General features: G+C 57.9%; 1 protein-coding gene across 3 annotated transcripts in view; it reads left to right on the plus strand.

Annotated features, from left to right (window-relative positions):
* Positions 1-16,229, plus strand: part of CAPN5 (calpain 5) — a 57,070-nt gene that overhangs the window by 7,802 nt on the left and 33,039 nt on the right. For all 3 annotated transcript variants that reach the window (XM_022593891.3, XM_022593892.2, XM_089915336.1), the window contains exon 2: positions 11,393-11,619. In XM_022593891.3, coding sequence (XP_022449599.1) covers positions 11,455-11,619 — 165 coding nt within the window. In that variant the 5' untranslated portion in view covers positions 11,393-11,454. The remainder of the gene's footprint in view (positions 1-11,392; positions 11,620-16,229) is intronic.

Consider the following 16,229-nt stretch of genomic DNA (forward strand, 5'->3'; position numbering starts at 1 on the left):
GCTAGTCAGGGTGAGGTGTGTTACTAATAATATAGTAACTAAGACACTGAAGTTTGGGGTGGCTTTGTTTTCCATTGGAGCAGTTCATCCTCGCTCACTCACTTCCTTGAGCAGGAGAGAGGTGTGAGACTGTATACTTACCCACAGGAATGATACTAATGGTGTTCATTTCCTTTCGCTGCTGTAATAAATGAACACAAATTTATTCTCTTGCTGTTTTGGAGGTCAAAAGTCTGAAAAGAGTCTTATGAGCTAAAATTAAGGTGTCAGGCTGGCTGCTTCTGGAGGCTCCAGGGGAGCCTCTGTTCCTTGTGGCTGTCTGCGTTCCTCATGACCTCATCACCCCATTCTCTCTACTTCCGTAACCTCATTGCCTTTTCCTCTTTTGGAGTCAAATCTCCCTCTGTCCCCCTCTTAAGGACACCTGTGATTACATCTAGGGCCCACCTGGATAATCCAGGATAATCTTTCCATCTCAAGATCCTTAATTACATCTGCAAAGTCTTTTTTGCCGTATAAGGTAACATTCTCAGGTTCCAGGGACTGGGATGTTGACGTTTTCGGGGGCAGTTATTCAGCCTACCACAGGAGCCAACTGCAGTGTCATTGCAGGCGCCATTCTCAGAGATCCCCCTCCTGGGTGCCCACAGCTGATTCCCCGAGGGGGTCACCCTTAGTGTCTGCTTCCGCCTCAGCCTAGGAGCCTTTGCCGGCAGAGCCTGGGCTGCTGCATCTCTGGCCCTGAGCCCAGCCTGAGGCAGAGCTCAGGGATGTTTGGAAGAGGGGAGCGTGCTGGCGTGTCCCCACGGGTTGACCCAGAGACCAGACCCCATCCTGGGGTCCTTAACATAAGAGTAGGTTAAGCCTTCCAGAGTGGAGTGCATCTCAGACATTCATTCACTAGCCCCAGTGCTGTGCAGGGTCACTTGATCCCCACCGTCACCCTGTGAAGGCCAGGCCGGGAGCCCCATTTTGCAGATGGGTATACCAAGGACAATTGGGGCTAAGTCCTGCCTAGAGCAGAGATGTGTGAGGGGAGCCAGGGGTGAGGGCAGGTTGAGCCAGCAGAGCGGGAGACCTGCATTTCATAGATGAGAACTCTGAGGCACAAAGAGGTAACTGTTCTTGTCCCTTTCTGGCCTCATTCTCCCCATCTGAAGATAAGGATGTGGACGGGACATTCCGAGGCTCTGATTTCTCCTCTGGGCATGGGGAGGAGGAGGCACTGGCGTTCAAGGCTGCTTCGGGCAGGAATATGACATGGGGCAGAGCAGCGCCTGGAGCCCGGAAGTGCCGCCAACACGCCACTTGCCCAGAGACGTGGTTGTCATCCTGGGAGGTCGTGAGCCTCCTGGTGCCTCCAAGGAAGGACCCCCAGCCAAACTCCCAGACAGCGCCTGGCTGTGTGCTGTGGACCCTGCCCCAGTGTGGGTCTCCATTGGATCTCCATGGCCAAGGCCATGCTTTGCAGGTCCATTTCTACAGCCTGGTCTCCCTGCCTGCGTCCTGGCCTCCTTTCCATCCAGACTTCTTGTGAATCCTCCAGGAGCCCAGCTCACACCCTGGCACACTCCCGAGTCCTTAGCCTGGCTTTCAGGGTCCCCATAACCTGGCTGTGGCAGCGTTGCCGTGCTAGCCCTTTCTTCCTCTCCCCTGCACCCTGTCCTCCCGCCTTGCCTAAATGGTTTCCTCCTCCCAGGAGGTTCCGTCTTCCTCTGAACCTTCCACTTCTGTCTCTTAAAAATCACAGCCCACCCTATGAGCTCCTGCTTAGATGCCGCCTCCTCCTTGAGCCTTTCCTGCCCCGTCTGAACGCATCACTGCCCTCTTAGAGCAGATCTCTCTGGCTGGTGCTGGGGTTGCTGTCTCTCCTCCACCAGGCTGACCTCCCGGGCTGAGCCTGGTCCGACTTTTCGCTGCCCCCTTGGCCAGGCACAGAGCAGGTGTGGGAAGGTTGAATGGGGGCATGCAGCTGAGTGGGACTCCCTGGAGCTGATGAGTGGGTCACTGCCTTTGCTTGAGGGAGGGAGTGGTGGGCCAGGCAGAGCAGAGCTCTGACATGAGACAGGCTCCTGACTGTCCTGAATGCACCTCTTTCCCCCTGGGCCTCATCTGTGCAATGAGAACAGTACAGCTCATTTCTGAGGGTGTGCAGGAGTTTGACCTAGGAATTGAGCCTCAGTTTCCCAGTCTGAGAAATGGGCACCACCCCACCAGGTTTCCAGCCTTGATTCTTGGAGGCAGGTGGTGCGAGAGGCACAGAGTACCTATGCAGGAAGCAGAAAAAGAGGCTGTCCTGGTGACAAACATAGCTGATTGGAAAAGAGCAAGAAGTGTCCCCCTCTCCACCTTTCAATGGTGAGAGCCTGCAGGCCAGAGAGGGCAGGGTCTTGCCTGAGGTCACACAGCCCAGTGGAGCTGAGGCAGCTTCAGTGACCTGATCAAGTCTCATTTTTGTAGGTTGTTTCCCCTGTGGGGAGTGAGCAGCACCTGTGAGCTGCAGGTGTCAACCCTGCCCCAGTAGGGTAAGGAAGAGCCGCTGCTGCTCCGGAGCTCAGTGGCACCTGCCCCTCCCTCTGCACTTTCTCACCAGATATGCTGCTGGGCTGGGTTTCCCAGGCCCAGTGACTTTCAGTGCCCAAGCCAGCTGCTCACCCTGCCCGATGCCGAGCCTTGGCCAGCCTGCTGCCCACGAAGGTTCCCAGCTTCTTCCTGTCCCTGCTGATGCCCGGCAGATCCAGCTGGATCTCACCTGCTTACTGAGGCTCCCCGGCCCCCTCCTCACAACACCCAAGTCCCAGTGGGAACCGCTGAGGGGCAGAGGCCTGGGGACTCAGCCAGGGCCACACAGCGAGCCAGCCCCGAGGCTAGCTTTCCCCTCATATACACGGCCGGCCGGGGGACATCAGCACCCCAGGACCGCTATCCCCCAGGACCAGCGAGGGACCCTGAGCCCCAAACATGCCTGGCCCTGCCCTCCAGACCCACTTGTCTCTTAGCACGGAGCGCTTGGTCGGGTTTAGTATTAGAAAGATCACTGCAGCTGGGTGGAGACTGGATTGGACACAGATAGAAACCATAAGGGGAGGGCAGTGGAGAAGAAAGACAGGATTTCCCAGTCCCGGTGACGCCTGCTCGGCCTTGGCCAGAGTGACTCACTGGGCCTGCCCCCTGGTTCTGCTGCCAGAGCCCCCGTGGCCCCGGCGCAGCTCACGCTTCTCGCCCCTTCTCCCCCGCCACCCTGCCATCCGTTCCTCAGCACATGGTGCATAGGGGAGATGGGGTCCTGGGAGGCCACAACACAACCACAGTCGACAGAGAGAGATGTGTTGAGCATGTTATTGAAACGGTGGCTCGTGGGGCAAGAGAGGAGTGGGAGTGGCTCTACAATAAAAGGGAAGGAACTCATTGATAAAACCCAAACTCTGAGGCTCCAGGCCCCCTCCCTGGCCTCTGGCCTTCCCTGCCCTGGCTCTGGCTGAGGCTCTCCCTGGCCCGCGTTACTACTTCAGCACCTGACGCTCGGTCTCACCCCTCCCTGGCTGCCCCCTGCCCTCAGTGAGAGCCCACTTCCCAAAGCCGGCATCCCAGTCTTGCAAAGCCGGTCCTGCCAGCTTTCCCCGCTCAAAGCCCTGCACCCTGGCCTTCCCTCCACCTGCAGTGCATCCTGCCTGCGTGCTCCCCCTGCAGGTTCCCGCCTAGCCTTCCAGCCCTGCTCTGTCCAGTTCCATCTTGGAGAGACACCACCATTCTTCCTGCCCCTATAGCCCCACCTGCAACATGCATTGCTTCTGGGACCACTGACCACAGTGTGTCTGGCTTAGTTCTTGGTCTGTGCCTGTCACCCTGTGCCTCTCCTCCCTGGGACTGCCGTGAGGATCTGACCGCCTCGTGTCAGCTCAGGACCAGCCCAGAGGGGTGCCAGAGAAGACGAGCGCGTTGGAATTGACTGTTCCCTGAATTACAAGCTGTAGCTGTTCAGCCCTTCCCTGGTCGTGTGGCATAGGGGAGGGGCTCTGTTGCCTGGAGTGGGATGTGGTGGGAGGTTGAGGGAGCGGGGCCGGGGTCAGGGAGCTTTGTCTGTCGGGCATCCTTGGCTCCTTCAGCCGGCCCTGGATGACACCCACTCTGCCAGGCCATGCTGCGCCATGGGCACCCACTGTGGGGTGTGGGAACTGCGGCACAGAGGAGGGACCCGCAGCAGGCCTCCTGCAGTCTCCTTTCACTCCCACAACTGGCTGGTCCCCAGGTAGAGTTGGGCCTGCCTCCCACCCAGCTCTGCGTTCACACGTGGGCACACAGGCTCTCTGGCCTGCCTTCCGGTTTTGCTGCCCTGGTCGTGTCCTTTTCCAGTGCATTCTCCATGTGGCAGCCAGGTGGATCTCAAGTCCCTCCCCTGCTCAGCACCCTTCCCGCTCTCCATCACCTCAGGATGAAGCCCGATCCCCGCGCCTGGCCTTCCGGGACCTCTGGCTGGGATCCTGGGCAGCCTTGCCTGTGGTCTCCTCCCGCACCCACACCGCCACTCTGCCTCAGCTCAGTTCCTTTCTCTGAGCGCCCTGCCTGCCCTCAGGACCGAGAACATCTCCTGAGGATGGGGCCTGGCTGGTTGGTACCCCCTCCTCAGAGAGGAAGCTTTGGAGGTGTGTGCCCAGTGGGGTGTGGGGCTGCCACCCCGACCTTGTGGGATCCTCTCTTGGACTTGAGCACCTCAAGGGTTAAAGCCACAGGTGTCCTGAGAGACAGAGGAGGCGGCTCGCAGGAGGTCACAGCCTGTGCATGAAAAAGGCCGAGCCCGGACTAGTGCTGTGATCCAGCCCGGGCTTCTTCCCTGCTCTACACCCCCTGGGTCTTCCCACCCTGGGTGCCAGACAGAGCCCTACGGGTATGTAATGTCCCCAAAACTGGTGGGATCGGGGTCACTAGATTCAGCTAGGCCTTCTTCCCAGGGCCCCTGCACAGGCTTTTTCTGTTTAAGATTTTATTAAAGCACAACTGACCTACAGAACAATGCTTAAGTCATAGATACATAACTCTGTGACCCTATCCATGCAGCCACCACCCAGATCAAGGAGCAGTGTTACTGGAACCCCGGAAGCCCCCCTCCTACCCCTTCCAGTCACTACCCGCAAAGGCAGCCACCATCCTGCCTTCAACTCACCATAGATGGCTTATATCTGCTTTTCAGTTTTACATCAGTGGAATCAAAGTATTGTTCTCTTGTCTACTATTGTGCTCATGAGAGCCACCCATGAGTTGCATGCAGCAATAGTTTGTCCATTTTCATTACTGTATAATATTCCATTAAACACCATATTCATCCTTTCTTCTGGTGATGGACATTTTGGGTTGTTTCTGATTTTTATCTGTGACAAATACTACGACACTAAACATTCTTGTACTTGCTTTTTGGTGAACATGTGCACGTGTTTCTGTTCAGTATCTACTAGGAGTAGAATTACTGAATGATAGAGTATGCATTTGTCCAGCTTTAATTGATGCGGTCAGATGTTTTTGCAAAGTGGTTGTATCAGTTGACACTCCCACCGCCAACGTGGAAGAGCTGGACTTGGGGGAGAGAGAGAGAGAGAGAGAGAGAGAGAGAGAGAGAGTGTGTGTGTGTGTGTGTGTGTGTGTGTGTGTGTGTGGTGTTTTCCCCTGCAGCCATTCCGGTCAGGGCGTAGTGGTATCTCATTGTGCTTTTAATTTGCATTTCCTTGATGATTAGTGAAGTCCAGCACTTTCCTTCCATCTGTTGACCATTTGGATATGCTCTTTTTCTAATATTTTCTTCAGAAAGCTTCACTGTTTTACCTTTCGGTTAGATTTGCAGTCTATGTGGAATTGCTTTTGAGTGTGGTGTGCGTTCAGGGTCAAGATGAAGCTTTTCCCACACGGATAGCTAGTCAACTGAGCACCATGCATTGAAAAGACCATCCTTTCCCTAATGCACTGTGATGTTACCTTTTGTCAAAATCAGGTGTCCTTGTCTTGGAGGGCTTTCTAGTCTGTTTGTCTACCCTATGCCAGCCCCACACTGTGTCAATCACTAGAGCTTTGTGAAAGGTCTTGTCACCTGTGAGTGTGAGTCCTCCAGCTGCTCTTTTTCAGATGGGCTTGGCTGTTCTTGGCCCCCTGAGTGCTGGCTCTGTTATCCCACCCCTTAGAGGAAGCCCCAAGGCTCAGAGAGGTGAGGTGACTTTCCCCTGCCACACAGTTCTGGAACGCAGTCTTGGCTTCTTCCTGGGCAGCACCCTGCCCTCCAGGTGTGATGTAATGCTGCGGTTCCGGTTCCCGCCTGCACCACCGGGAACTTAACAGATTTCTTGAAATCACCTTCCTTCTTCCTTGATATTTTTGAAAGGAAGCTGTGCATTTACTCTAAATGGAAAGTCAGTATTACTCTCTAAGTACAAGGTAACTGGAAGAATCTTAAAACTGAATGAAAACAACAGAAAAATCCATTCCGTTGCAGCCAGGTGCTGTTGCTGTGAGCCTGGGGCTGCCTCTTCCTTTGTTAAGTAGGTGGGCAAGGGCCGTGAGGGTTTCGAGACTTGCTGGACTGAACTGAGTTCTCCTTGAGAGAGAAGTGGATGGGGAATAACTTTCTTACTGACTTATTTACTGCCACGTAAAGCAATGTAGAGCGACCCCTAGAATGATCACAGCACTAACGTGGGGGCTGCCTTGGGAAGCCCTGGTGTGATGAGAAGGCTCGAGGCTTGAGGTCCAGCTCATGGGCTGCAGGTTTTGTACATGTTCCTTTTATGTTCTCATCTAAAAAATGGGACTGAAACTGTCTCCTGTTTCCCCCTGGCTGTGGTGGCTGAACTGTCCCGGAAGGCTCAGTGCTATCTGCCCCCGCTGTAGCTGGCTCCTTGTGGCCTGCTGCAAGATGAGCCCTTACTCTGCCCACGCACCCCTGGCCTGTCCCTGCCACCTCCAGCAGGTCCAGGGACAGCAGATCAGGGCACACCCTCCCGGAAGGAGGTACACACTGTTTCCAAGGTGAGGATAGATAGAGCTCCTATGGGGCAGGCCCCGGGGCAGATGCCACCTTAGAGGCTGGAACCAGGAAGGGCTGATAGCAGTTCAGAGGGGTTAGTAAATTGCCCAAGGACACACAGCGCTAAGTCGCGCAGCTGGGATTCAAACTCAGGTCTGACTGACCTGCTGGAAGACTGGGTTCCCTGACCTCCCTGGTGGGTGCTCCCCTGCCCTTGTTCTGACCCGGGTCAGTGCCCCCATGCTCAGTCTGTGGAATCCCACTGTGCCAGGCTGGGTCTGAATCAACTTGTGCTTTCCTGCCTCTGAGCCTTTGCTTGAGCTATTCCCTCTGCCTGGAGTGGCCTTTCTCTCCTAAAGCACAGCTGAATTCTGGGTCCAGGCCTTTGTGAAGGCTTCTTTGTGTCCCTCTTGCTGGAATGACTCATATTCCATGCTGCCTTGTGTCTGTTGGCTGCAGTAGACCATGAAGTTCCTTGGGGACAGGAACCCTGAATTGTTGTAACCCTCCTGGCAGGGGAGGCACATAGTAGATGTGACCCAGACATCCGTGCTGACATCCCGCAGGGACACAGTGCATTGAAGTATGCCAAGTGCTAGTCCATGCGGCCGTGTCTCATTTGATCCTCCCAGAGGCCCTGGCACATTATCTCTTCCTTCCACACAAGGACCATGCAGACCAGAGAGGTGACATGGCCTGTCCAGGTCTCACAGCTTAGGGGGACATTGCGAAACTAAAGCCAAGTCTCCGTCAGGAGCTAGAGAAGGGCTGGGCCACAGCAGAGAGCTCCAGGGCTTTAGCTGAGTCTTCCACGGACAGCATCAGGAACAGGAGGGGAGGAGGGGAGAGAGAGAGAAAGAGAGAGGCCTGATCTAGTGGGAAGGGGCGAGCCCTGGCCTTCAGGAGACCTGAGAGCTGGTGCAGCTCTGACATGGAAAGCTGATCCCCCTTGGGAGTCCTGGGCACTCTTTGAACCTGTTTTTCCCATCAGTGAAGGAATTCCTCATGCATCATCTGTGTTGGCTCATTCAACCCAAATTCACTGAATCCACCCCCGCTCCCCAATGCTGGGCACTAGGGATACAGAGAGGAGCTGGACATGGGCTCTGTCCTGGAGGGGTGTAGGCTGGGGAGACAGACGAGTCATATGCAGATGGGGTACAATGTAACGGGCGCTGTCACAGGGGTTCCAGGACTGTGGAGGTAAGGGGAGGAACAATGTCGCACAGGTGGGAGGTACTTGGGCTGAGTCTTGAAAGGTGACCAGAATTCTCCAGGTGTGCATGTGTGGATGGAACAGTGTGTGCAGAGGCCCTGAGTGGACCACAAGGAGCTCGTAGCACTGGAACCTAGGCCCAGGGTGGAGAATGGCGGGGGGAGCGAGATTGGCAGGGGCAGAGGGAAGAGGGCAGGCTGGGGGGCAGCTGGGAGGCTCAGGCTGTCCTGGTAGTGCCTGGCTCAAACTTCAGTGTCCTGAAGACAGGACGTGCCCCAGCCCCAAGCTCAGACCCAGGGAGAAGAGGCCAGGGTTTAGAAGCTGGCTTTCCTGATTGCTGGTTTATCTGTATCTATCAGTGGTTATGCCTGGAACTAGAGGGAGAGAGCAGAGCTCAGAGGCTGGTGACTCTGACCCCTTGGGCGTGTTGACTCAGTGGATGGAGTGGGAGGCGACCTTGGGGCAGATGGAGGGTGCAGGAGGACAGTCGGCATGAGGTGCAGCCTGTGCAAAGGCCAGGGCCAGAGGGCCTGGCATAAGTAGGCCAGGGTCAGCCTGGCGGCCAGGGGTGAGGCTGGAGAGATGGCTGAACTGGGTCAGACCCTCAGCCAGCCAGGCCTGGTCCCGGTTCTGGACCTGGGCCGAGCCGAGCTTCCCCCTCTCTGTTCGCTCCTCCCTTCTGTCCTAGGAGCAAACCTTCCCAGCAGCGCTGGCCGCTGCGCGGCCTGGAGGGTGGCCAGAGCCCTCATTCTCCACCGGCCAGCTCGCTCCTCCTCCCTGGGTTCTGGGCTCTGAACACTGGAATTGCTAGAGCTGATTTCTGGGCTCCTGCTTTCAGCTTCTTTGATCTAATTCTTGCAGCTTAAATTGCTTCCTAAACAGGCCTTTCAGGAAACTGTGAGGCTCATGGCGCTCCTGGTGGCTGTGTGCAAGAGCCCAGGGGCTGCCTCTCCAGCCTCCCCCTTCTCTTTCCCTCAAGCCCCCAACGCTGGGAGGGTGGGTGGGAAGGGGCAGGGTTATTGGCCTTCCCAGGTAGAGGGATGGCCAGAGAGGTTAAGGGGGTTGGCCCGAGGTCACACAGCAGTGGGACAGATGGGCCCTGTATGACGTATGGGCAGAAGCTGAAGTGGCTGTGGGTCCAGAGCAGGGGACAGGCCAGCCCTCAGACCCTCGGCAGGCGGGGACCATCAGCCCCGCTCTCCCTTCTGTCCGTCCGTGTTCCACCCTCACCCCTCCATTCTCACCTCCTTCCTTTCCTGTTTCTCCCCTCCATTGAATCCCCTCATCTTTCCTTTCCTGTGGGGCTGGCTCAGCCAGGGCGTGTGTGGGGTGAGCCCTGCCCGCGCTTTGGAGTCACCAGGCCAAGATGGAGGCTCCAAAGTCAGAGGATGTGTGTTCAAGTCCAGACTCTGCCATGGAACTCGGGCAAGTTGCCTCCCCTCACTGAGCCTCAGTTCTCTTTTCTGAAAAATGGCAACAGTGAAAGGCCTACCCAGCAAATCCTAAACGCCAGCCTCTAGCCAGGTGGTTTGCACACGGCAGGTGCCAGAGACACGGAGGTTCTCTCTTGGGAATGAGAGGGGCTTTTCTACTTCTGTGCTTCCTCTTCCCTCTGGCCTGCTAAGCAGTCTCCACAGCCTCTGGTTAATTTTACTGGCATCTTCCAGTTACTGAAGCAAAGTTGTTCCCGTCTTGGAGATGAGAAAATAGGGAATCAGAGAGGTTGAGTGACTTGTTCAGGGCCACACAGCAGGTGAGTAGTACAGCTGGGACTGACACCCATATCAGTTTGCTCACAAACTCATGTTTGCCCTAGAAGCTGGCCTACCTTGCCTCAGTTTCCCTCAGCTAGGCTGCGAAGTTGGGGCCTGTGTCTTGGGGGTTCGGGATTGCAGCGTTGCCCTGAGCGGGCCCAATGATAAGTAGGCCCGGGGGTGTGGAGATCCCAGCTGGAGCCTGCAGCCCAGATGGAGTGTGAGATACAGGGCCATAGATGGGGCTGTCAGTCAGGTGCCTGGCTGTCCCAGCCTCTGTCAGGGCACCTGGCTGCGGCTCCCTCTCCTCCCCTCCCCTCCCAGAGCCCTTTCCCGAGTCGGTCCAGTCTGGGTCTCTTGCATTTGGTCAGCACGCGGCTACGAGGTTCAGGGTGCTGGACTGCGGGGCGCTGATAGGCGCAGCACCTTCGTGTGCCAGGGCTGCGTGTGGATTCAAGTCTAGACTCTGCTGTGGAGTTTGGGCCTCGCAGGAGATGGGCCAGTTGGAAGCCTAGAAGACAGGTCCAGGCTGAACAGAGGGATGTGGGGGTCATCCATCAGCCAGGGGACCCCTGAGGGGGAGGGAGGGTCAGAGGGGGAGTTGGGTCCGGACCAGCGCTAGATGCCCCCGAGGCCTAGGAAGAGGAGACCGACCGTCCAGGAGTGTGAGACGCTGCAAGGTCTGGGAGGCCGTGTGGGAGAGTCTGGCTTTGGAGACTGGAAGGTCACAGGGTGGGGCTGGGAGTCCTCGGGGGAGGTTAGGTCACCAGCGTGGAGGAGAGCGCTCCCTACAGAACTGGAGGCATTTATTCCGAAGTGCGGTGGAGAAGGCAGAGTGCTGGAAGGAGGCAGTGAGGAGGGATGTGACTGAAGGCTGGAGGGGCCTCCAGGGCCAAGGGTTTTCCACACAGGACAGAGATGATCTTGCGGCTCCAGGCTAAGGCGTGAGGCTCCGGAAGAGGGTAACTTGGAGACAGTGCTGCCGCTTTCCTGTGGGTGTGACACCAGCCAGGGAGCTGCTGGGTCACCACTGGTCTGATTCTGTCTGGGAGCTCTAGGAAGGCTGGTGGAACAAAGGAAGGGAGGTCGTGGGTGCGGCCAGGCAGCCCTGAGCGCCATCGTGGTTGTGCCCTGTCGGCCCACGGGCCTGGCGTCACCTCTAAGCATCAGAAATGAGGAAATTCAGGCTGTGGAGTTAGTCGGTTCCTCTCCCTGCTCTGTGCGTACCAGCTGTGTGACCTTGGGCAGGTCTCTCCCCCTCGCTGAGCCTCAGTTCCTGGCCTGTGCAATGGGGATGAGGGTGCCCACTTCCCAGACCTGTGGGGAGGGAGCACGCGGGGACCACCTCACTCAGCATATCCCTCGGGGCCTGCAGTCCTCAGGAAGTGATGCTCTTCTGATTTTCTGTCCTCCCAGGTGCCCCAGGAACTGCCCTCTGCTGCCTTGTCTCGGCCTCCCCTCCCGGGTCAGCGGTCACCATGTTCTCCTGTGTGAAGCCCTATGAGGACCAGAACTACTCGGCCCTGAAACGGGCCTGTCTACGCAGGAAGGTGCTCTTTGAGGACCCGACCTTCCCCGCCACCGACGACTCACTGTATTATACGGGCACCCCAGGGCCCGGCGTTAGGTGGAAGCGCCCCAAGGTCAGTGTCTGGTCCGAACTGGTGCCGAGGTGGGCAAGCCCAGACCCGCCCAGTCTGCGGGGACAGTGGGTGACCGGCAGGGGTCGCTCTGAGGCCCCAGGCAACCGAGAGAGCGGAGTGGCTGATGCTGGGCCCGCCTGCTGTGGGATTTCATCTGGGTGGGGAGCCAGGAGAGCGGCCCCCAGTTCCGTGGCCACCACTGCCCAGCCAGGACCTCTCTGGGCCTCAGCTTCCTTATGAGGAAAGTGGGGCCCTCTGTTCTGCCAACCCTCCTGCCAGGGTCGTTTTTCGGATACAAATGAGGTGACATGGATGTGCCTCTTTTTTTTAGTACAACGTAGAGTGACGTTCAAGTAGAAGGAATTTACTTTGCTGATCATTGCATAGTGAGTTTGAAATAGTCATTTGCTGTACGTGGAAGGTATTTATTACGATGGATAATCAGTAATAATAGTAATAGTAAAAAATAATAGCACCGCATAGAGCTGTGGGCATTAAAAGAGACGATGCATGAACGCCTGGCACCAAGCCTGGCACCCATAAGCCAGCTGTCACCGTTATTGCTGGGATCCGTGAATTATGGAGCATCTATCTGGCGGCTCCCTCTGTCCCAGCCTTGGTCGCTGTGGCTGGAACGTGTTGAACAGAAGCTTCTGGCCTCATGGCATGATCTCATTCTCTTTAACCCCGATTCCTGAGTGTGAGAGTGGGTGTCCCGGGGGCCTGGGTGACGGAGAGGCTGCTGAAGGCCAGTGCCCCAGGCCCCCTCCCCAGTCTCCGCGGCTGTGCTGGTGACACTGAGAGTTGGTCACACCGGAGGGACTTCAGTGCAGGAGACGGTGCTGGACCGAGGTGCCTGGGGCGGGGGAGACTCCCCCTCCAGTACTCAGAGGAGGCATCTCAGAGTTGAGGGGTGAGAGCGTGGGGTGTGAGAAAGACACGAGCTTGAAACCTCAGCCTTATTTGGGACGTGGCAGGAGCGTGGGGTGTGTGGGGTGAAGTCAGGGGAGAGGAAGCCCTGGGGGCCCTGGGGTCGGCAGGGCTGGGCCAGGGCAGCTGTGCTCTGAGGCAGCGGGGATCTTAGGCCAGGCTGTCAGCAGCGTGTGACGGGGGAAGATTTGCACGTTACAAAGTGCCTTCCAGCCCCGCTGGACATTTTGGGAAAGTGAAATTCAGTTTTCATGTTCCTCTCACAGGCCAGGCTCTCAAGTCCCTTCCAATGCACAGAATCTGATGTTCTTGGACTGGGGTGCTTAAGAGGTAGGGAAACCGAGTCCGGGAGGGGCAAGCACGTGCCCCGATCGCCCAGCGGGGCGCAGCAGAGCAGCCTGCACTGGTCCTGCAGGCCACTGGGCTGTCCCTTCCTCCCCGGGCTCCTGCCCGCCCTGGCCCGCCTCCCCGGTCCCAGATAGAGGGTCCTTGGTGCCCCCTGGGGACCTCAGCCCCATGAGCTGCGCTGCCTTGGTTCTCCGAACTCCCAGCCTCCTCCCGGCCTGGCCTGAGACTCCTGCCCCTTGGTGAACCCCCAACCCCCATGGCTTCCTCCCTCTCCTGTGTTTGGTGGGTGGGGAAGGAGGCCGGCCTCAATAGGCCTTTGTGAGGCCTTGGGTGCTCGAGCTCTCTGCCCTCCTCTCACTCCACCCCCTCGCTGCTCCCCTCCTGGCCCTCTGCTGCCCTCTGGCCATCACTCAGACATTCTAGATCCTGTGGCTCTGGAAGGAGGCTGGTGAGGCATGGCTGGGGATGGTTGGGCTTGCTGCAGTGAGAGGAGGAAATGCCAAGCTGGCTGGGCTCAGCATCCCCCTGCTGTGTGACCCTGCTGGAGTCACCTGCCCTCTCTGGGCCCTTTGCCTGCCAGTTCAGGAGTCCTGCCATGGCACACTGCACCTTCGCTGCCTTTCTCACTGGGCTTGGTGCCTAGTTGTTCCTAGACACATAAAGAGGAGGAGCGGAGCTGCCCCTGCCTTGGATGTGGAGGCCAGTGACAGGCAGCTTGTGGTGGTTGGCATTGAGACGGAGACGACTGAGCGGGGCCCAGGGGCGGCGGTGGGGGCCAGTTCTGGGTTGGGAGGCAGTTCAGGGCCAGGCACTTCTGAGTGGTGTGGGATGACGGGGTGAGACGGTGTGGACTGGGGTGTGTGTGATGGACGGCCCTTTGTAAGTGGGGCTGTAGGTGGTGGCAGGGTGGGATGGCGGGCAGGCCCTGCTCCACAGGATGCGGGATGTAGGGTTGGTGGAGCAGGAAGTCAGGCTCACTTGTCTCAGGCTGGTGGGGTGGGGCCAGCCCAGTGGGGTGACCATTAACTCCCTTGAGGTGGAGCATGGCCCGAGGCAGCCGTGTTTCTATGGAGTCCCATTTCCTGGGTCCTGTGTGTGACCTGACTGTTTACAAATGGAGCAAAAAGCCAACTTTCTCGAAGGCCCAGGGGAAGCCCGTCTTCACTCCCACCCCTCCCCTAGCTCCTTCTCTTGACATTAGTTGTGGCCTCCCTGCTCTTGGGGGGATCTCCTCGGCCAGCCTCCCTGCCTGCCAGCCTCCCTCTTCTTTCTCCCAAAATGGAATGAGGAGGCTGGCTTTTGAGCCAGATGGCCTTGGCCCTACCTTGCAGGAGGTGTGACCTTGAACAAGTCACTTCCCCTCCCCGGGCCTCAGTTACCTCATCTGTGAATGGGGAGAATAGTTCTCGCTGCTCCTGGTTTCTGGAGGTTGAAGTGATTTGAGGTATATCTGTGCTGTTCCACACACAGGGGGCAGATGACAACCTGCCTGCTCTCACCACCTGCTCCTGCCGGCCTGGTGTTGGGGACCCAGAGCCAGCCCTGCCCGGAAGTCCCATCTCTTGGACTCTCTGGTCCACTTCAGTCCCACCCAGGGCACCTGCCTCAGCCCACACCCTCCTCCCAGGTCCAGTGCTTCTTTGTTTTTTTTCCCATTCAGTAAACACCTGCTGGGGGCCTGGCCAGGGACATAAGAGGAGGTGAGAGACTGGAGGAGGCCTGTGACTCTGGGGGAATCCCAAGGGGATGGGTGGATGGGAGGCTTCCTCCTCTGTCAGGCCCAGGGCCTTAGTACCGCCGCTTCTCATCCCTGCGTACCACTCCACCCCATGTCCCGCCTTGCTGCACTGTGCCTTGTCCCATCTCTGGGGGTGATAAGCCTGCAGGTCCTTTGCTGGAACCAAGAAGGGAACAAATAGGGATCCCACAAACAGACGTCAGTTTTGGAACCTCCCAGAATTCTCGCAAGGTGGCCTGGTGGTCCCCGGCCCCATCTGGGGCTCATGCTCACACCAGCACCTGGAGAAGGCCCCGCTCCTTGGCTGTGCTGAGCATTAGGCCCCTTTATGCCGTGAAGCAGGCAGTTTGCGTCAAGTCCAGCCACCTGGGCCTCTGCCCTGCCCTGCCCAGGAATGATCCCCTCCCTGGCATGTGCTGCGGTGGCCTTGAAGGATGGGAGGATGGGGCGGGGGGGCAAGTCTGTTGCAGAGGGGATGGGGCACAGGCTGTAACCCCTGAGAACACTGCCCTGTTTTCGGTCCCAGGCAGAGATCCTGCTTCCTTCCTGGGCCTCAGTTTCCCCATTCTAATCGATTCCAGCTGTGATCTTAGCTTCCAGGAGGGAGGTGACTGGGGTGAAGGTGGATGGATGAGGAGAAGCGGGGAGAGCGGAGGGGCTGAAGGCGCCCTGGATCCGTTGACTAGCTGCCTTCCTGTTTCTGCACCGGGCCTGGAAACCTGAAGTTCTGGTTCAGTGAGGAGATGGTTATGGGCTGTGACCTATGTCCGGTGCAGCTGGCCTGGCAGGCTGGAAGGGGCCGAGAGGTGAGAGGTGACCGCAGGAGCAGGAGGCTGTGCCCCACAGAGATGTACGTTGACCGGAGGAGTGGTCACCCCAGCCCTGTCCTGCAGGCCACTCTGCTGTCCCTTCCTCCCAGGGTTCCTGCCCGCAGCAGAACCTGCCAAGTCCTGTTCCTGACACTGGAGGTGGGCAGAGCCAGACCTGGGCCCTGCCCTGGAGCTCTCAGGCTGGTGAGGGAGACCCAAAGGTGAACTTCAGGGAGGGCAGCGTTGGGAGGGAGCACAGCTGGCTGGGGGCCCCGGGGAGGATGGCATCAGAGGTGGCATCGGTCTCGAGGCTGTGGCTGGATCCCATCTTGGGGGGCAGTTTGGCGTCTCCATTCCCCTCTGGAGCCTCCCTGCCCATCAGCCCTCTCCATGCCTGTTCTGCTGGCGTCACCGCCTCCAGGCAGCCTCCTCTGATCTCTCCCTGGGTTCCTGCTGTCACAGCTGTGCTCACATGGAGGGTTACACTCAGGCTTCTCCTCCTCAAGGGCTCTGCCTGTGGGCTGGGAATTTTCTGACTGGCTCTGCCCTCTGTGCTTAGCCAATGGCCCAGGGAAGGTGGAATGACAAACACTGGTCTTGAGAAGCCGGGGCTCTATGGTGACAAAGGTGAGGGTCTGCGCTGCCCCTGACCCCTTGGTCTCATTGCCATATAGCAAGTCCCCCAAGCTGGGCTAAGGACAGGTGCAGAGGATGGAGAAGGGATGGCAGCTTTGTCACTCATAAGTCCTGGCCCAGCTGGAGGCTCTGGAGCTGACTGTCTGAAT

The sequence above is a fragment of the Delphinapterus leucas genome, chromosome 7 (genome assembly GCF_059928025.1).
Source record: "Delphinapterus leucas isolate spDelLeu-1000000601 "Yukka" chromosome 7, BTC_Dleu_Yukka2, whole genome shotgun sequence".
In the NCBI taxonomy this organism is placed as follows: Eukaryota; Metazoa; Chordata; class Mammalia; order Artiodactyla; family Monodontidae; genus Delphinapterus; species Delphinapterus leucas.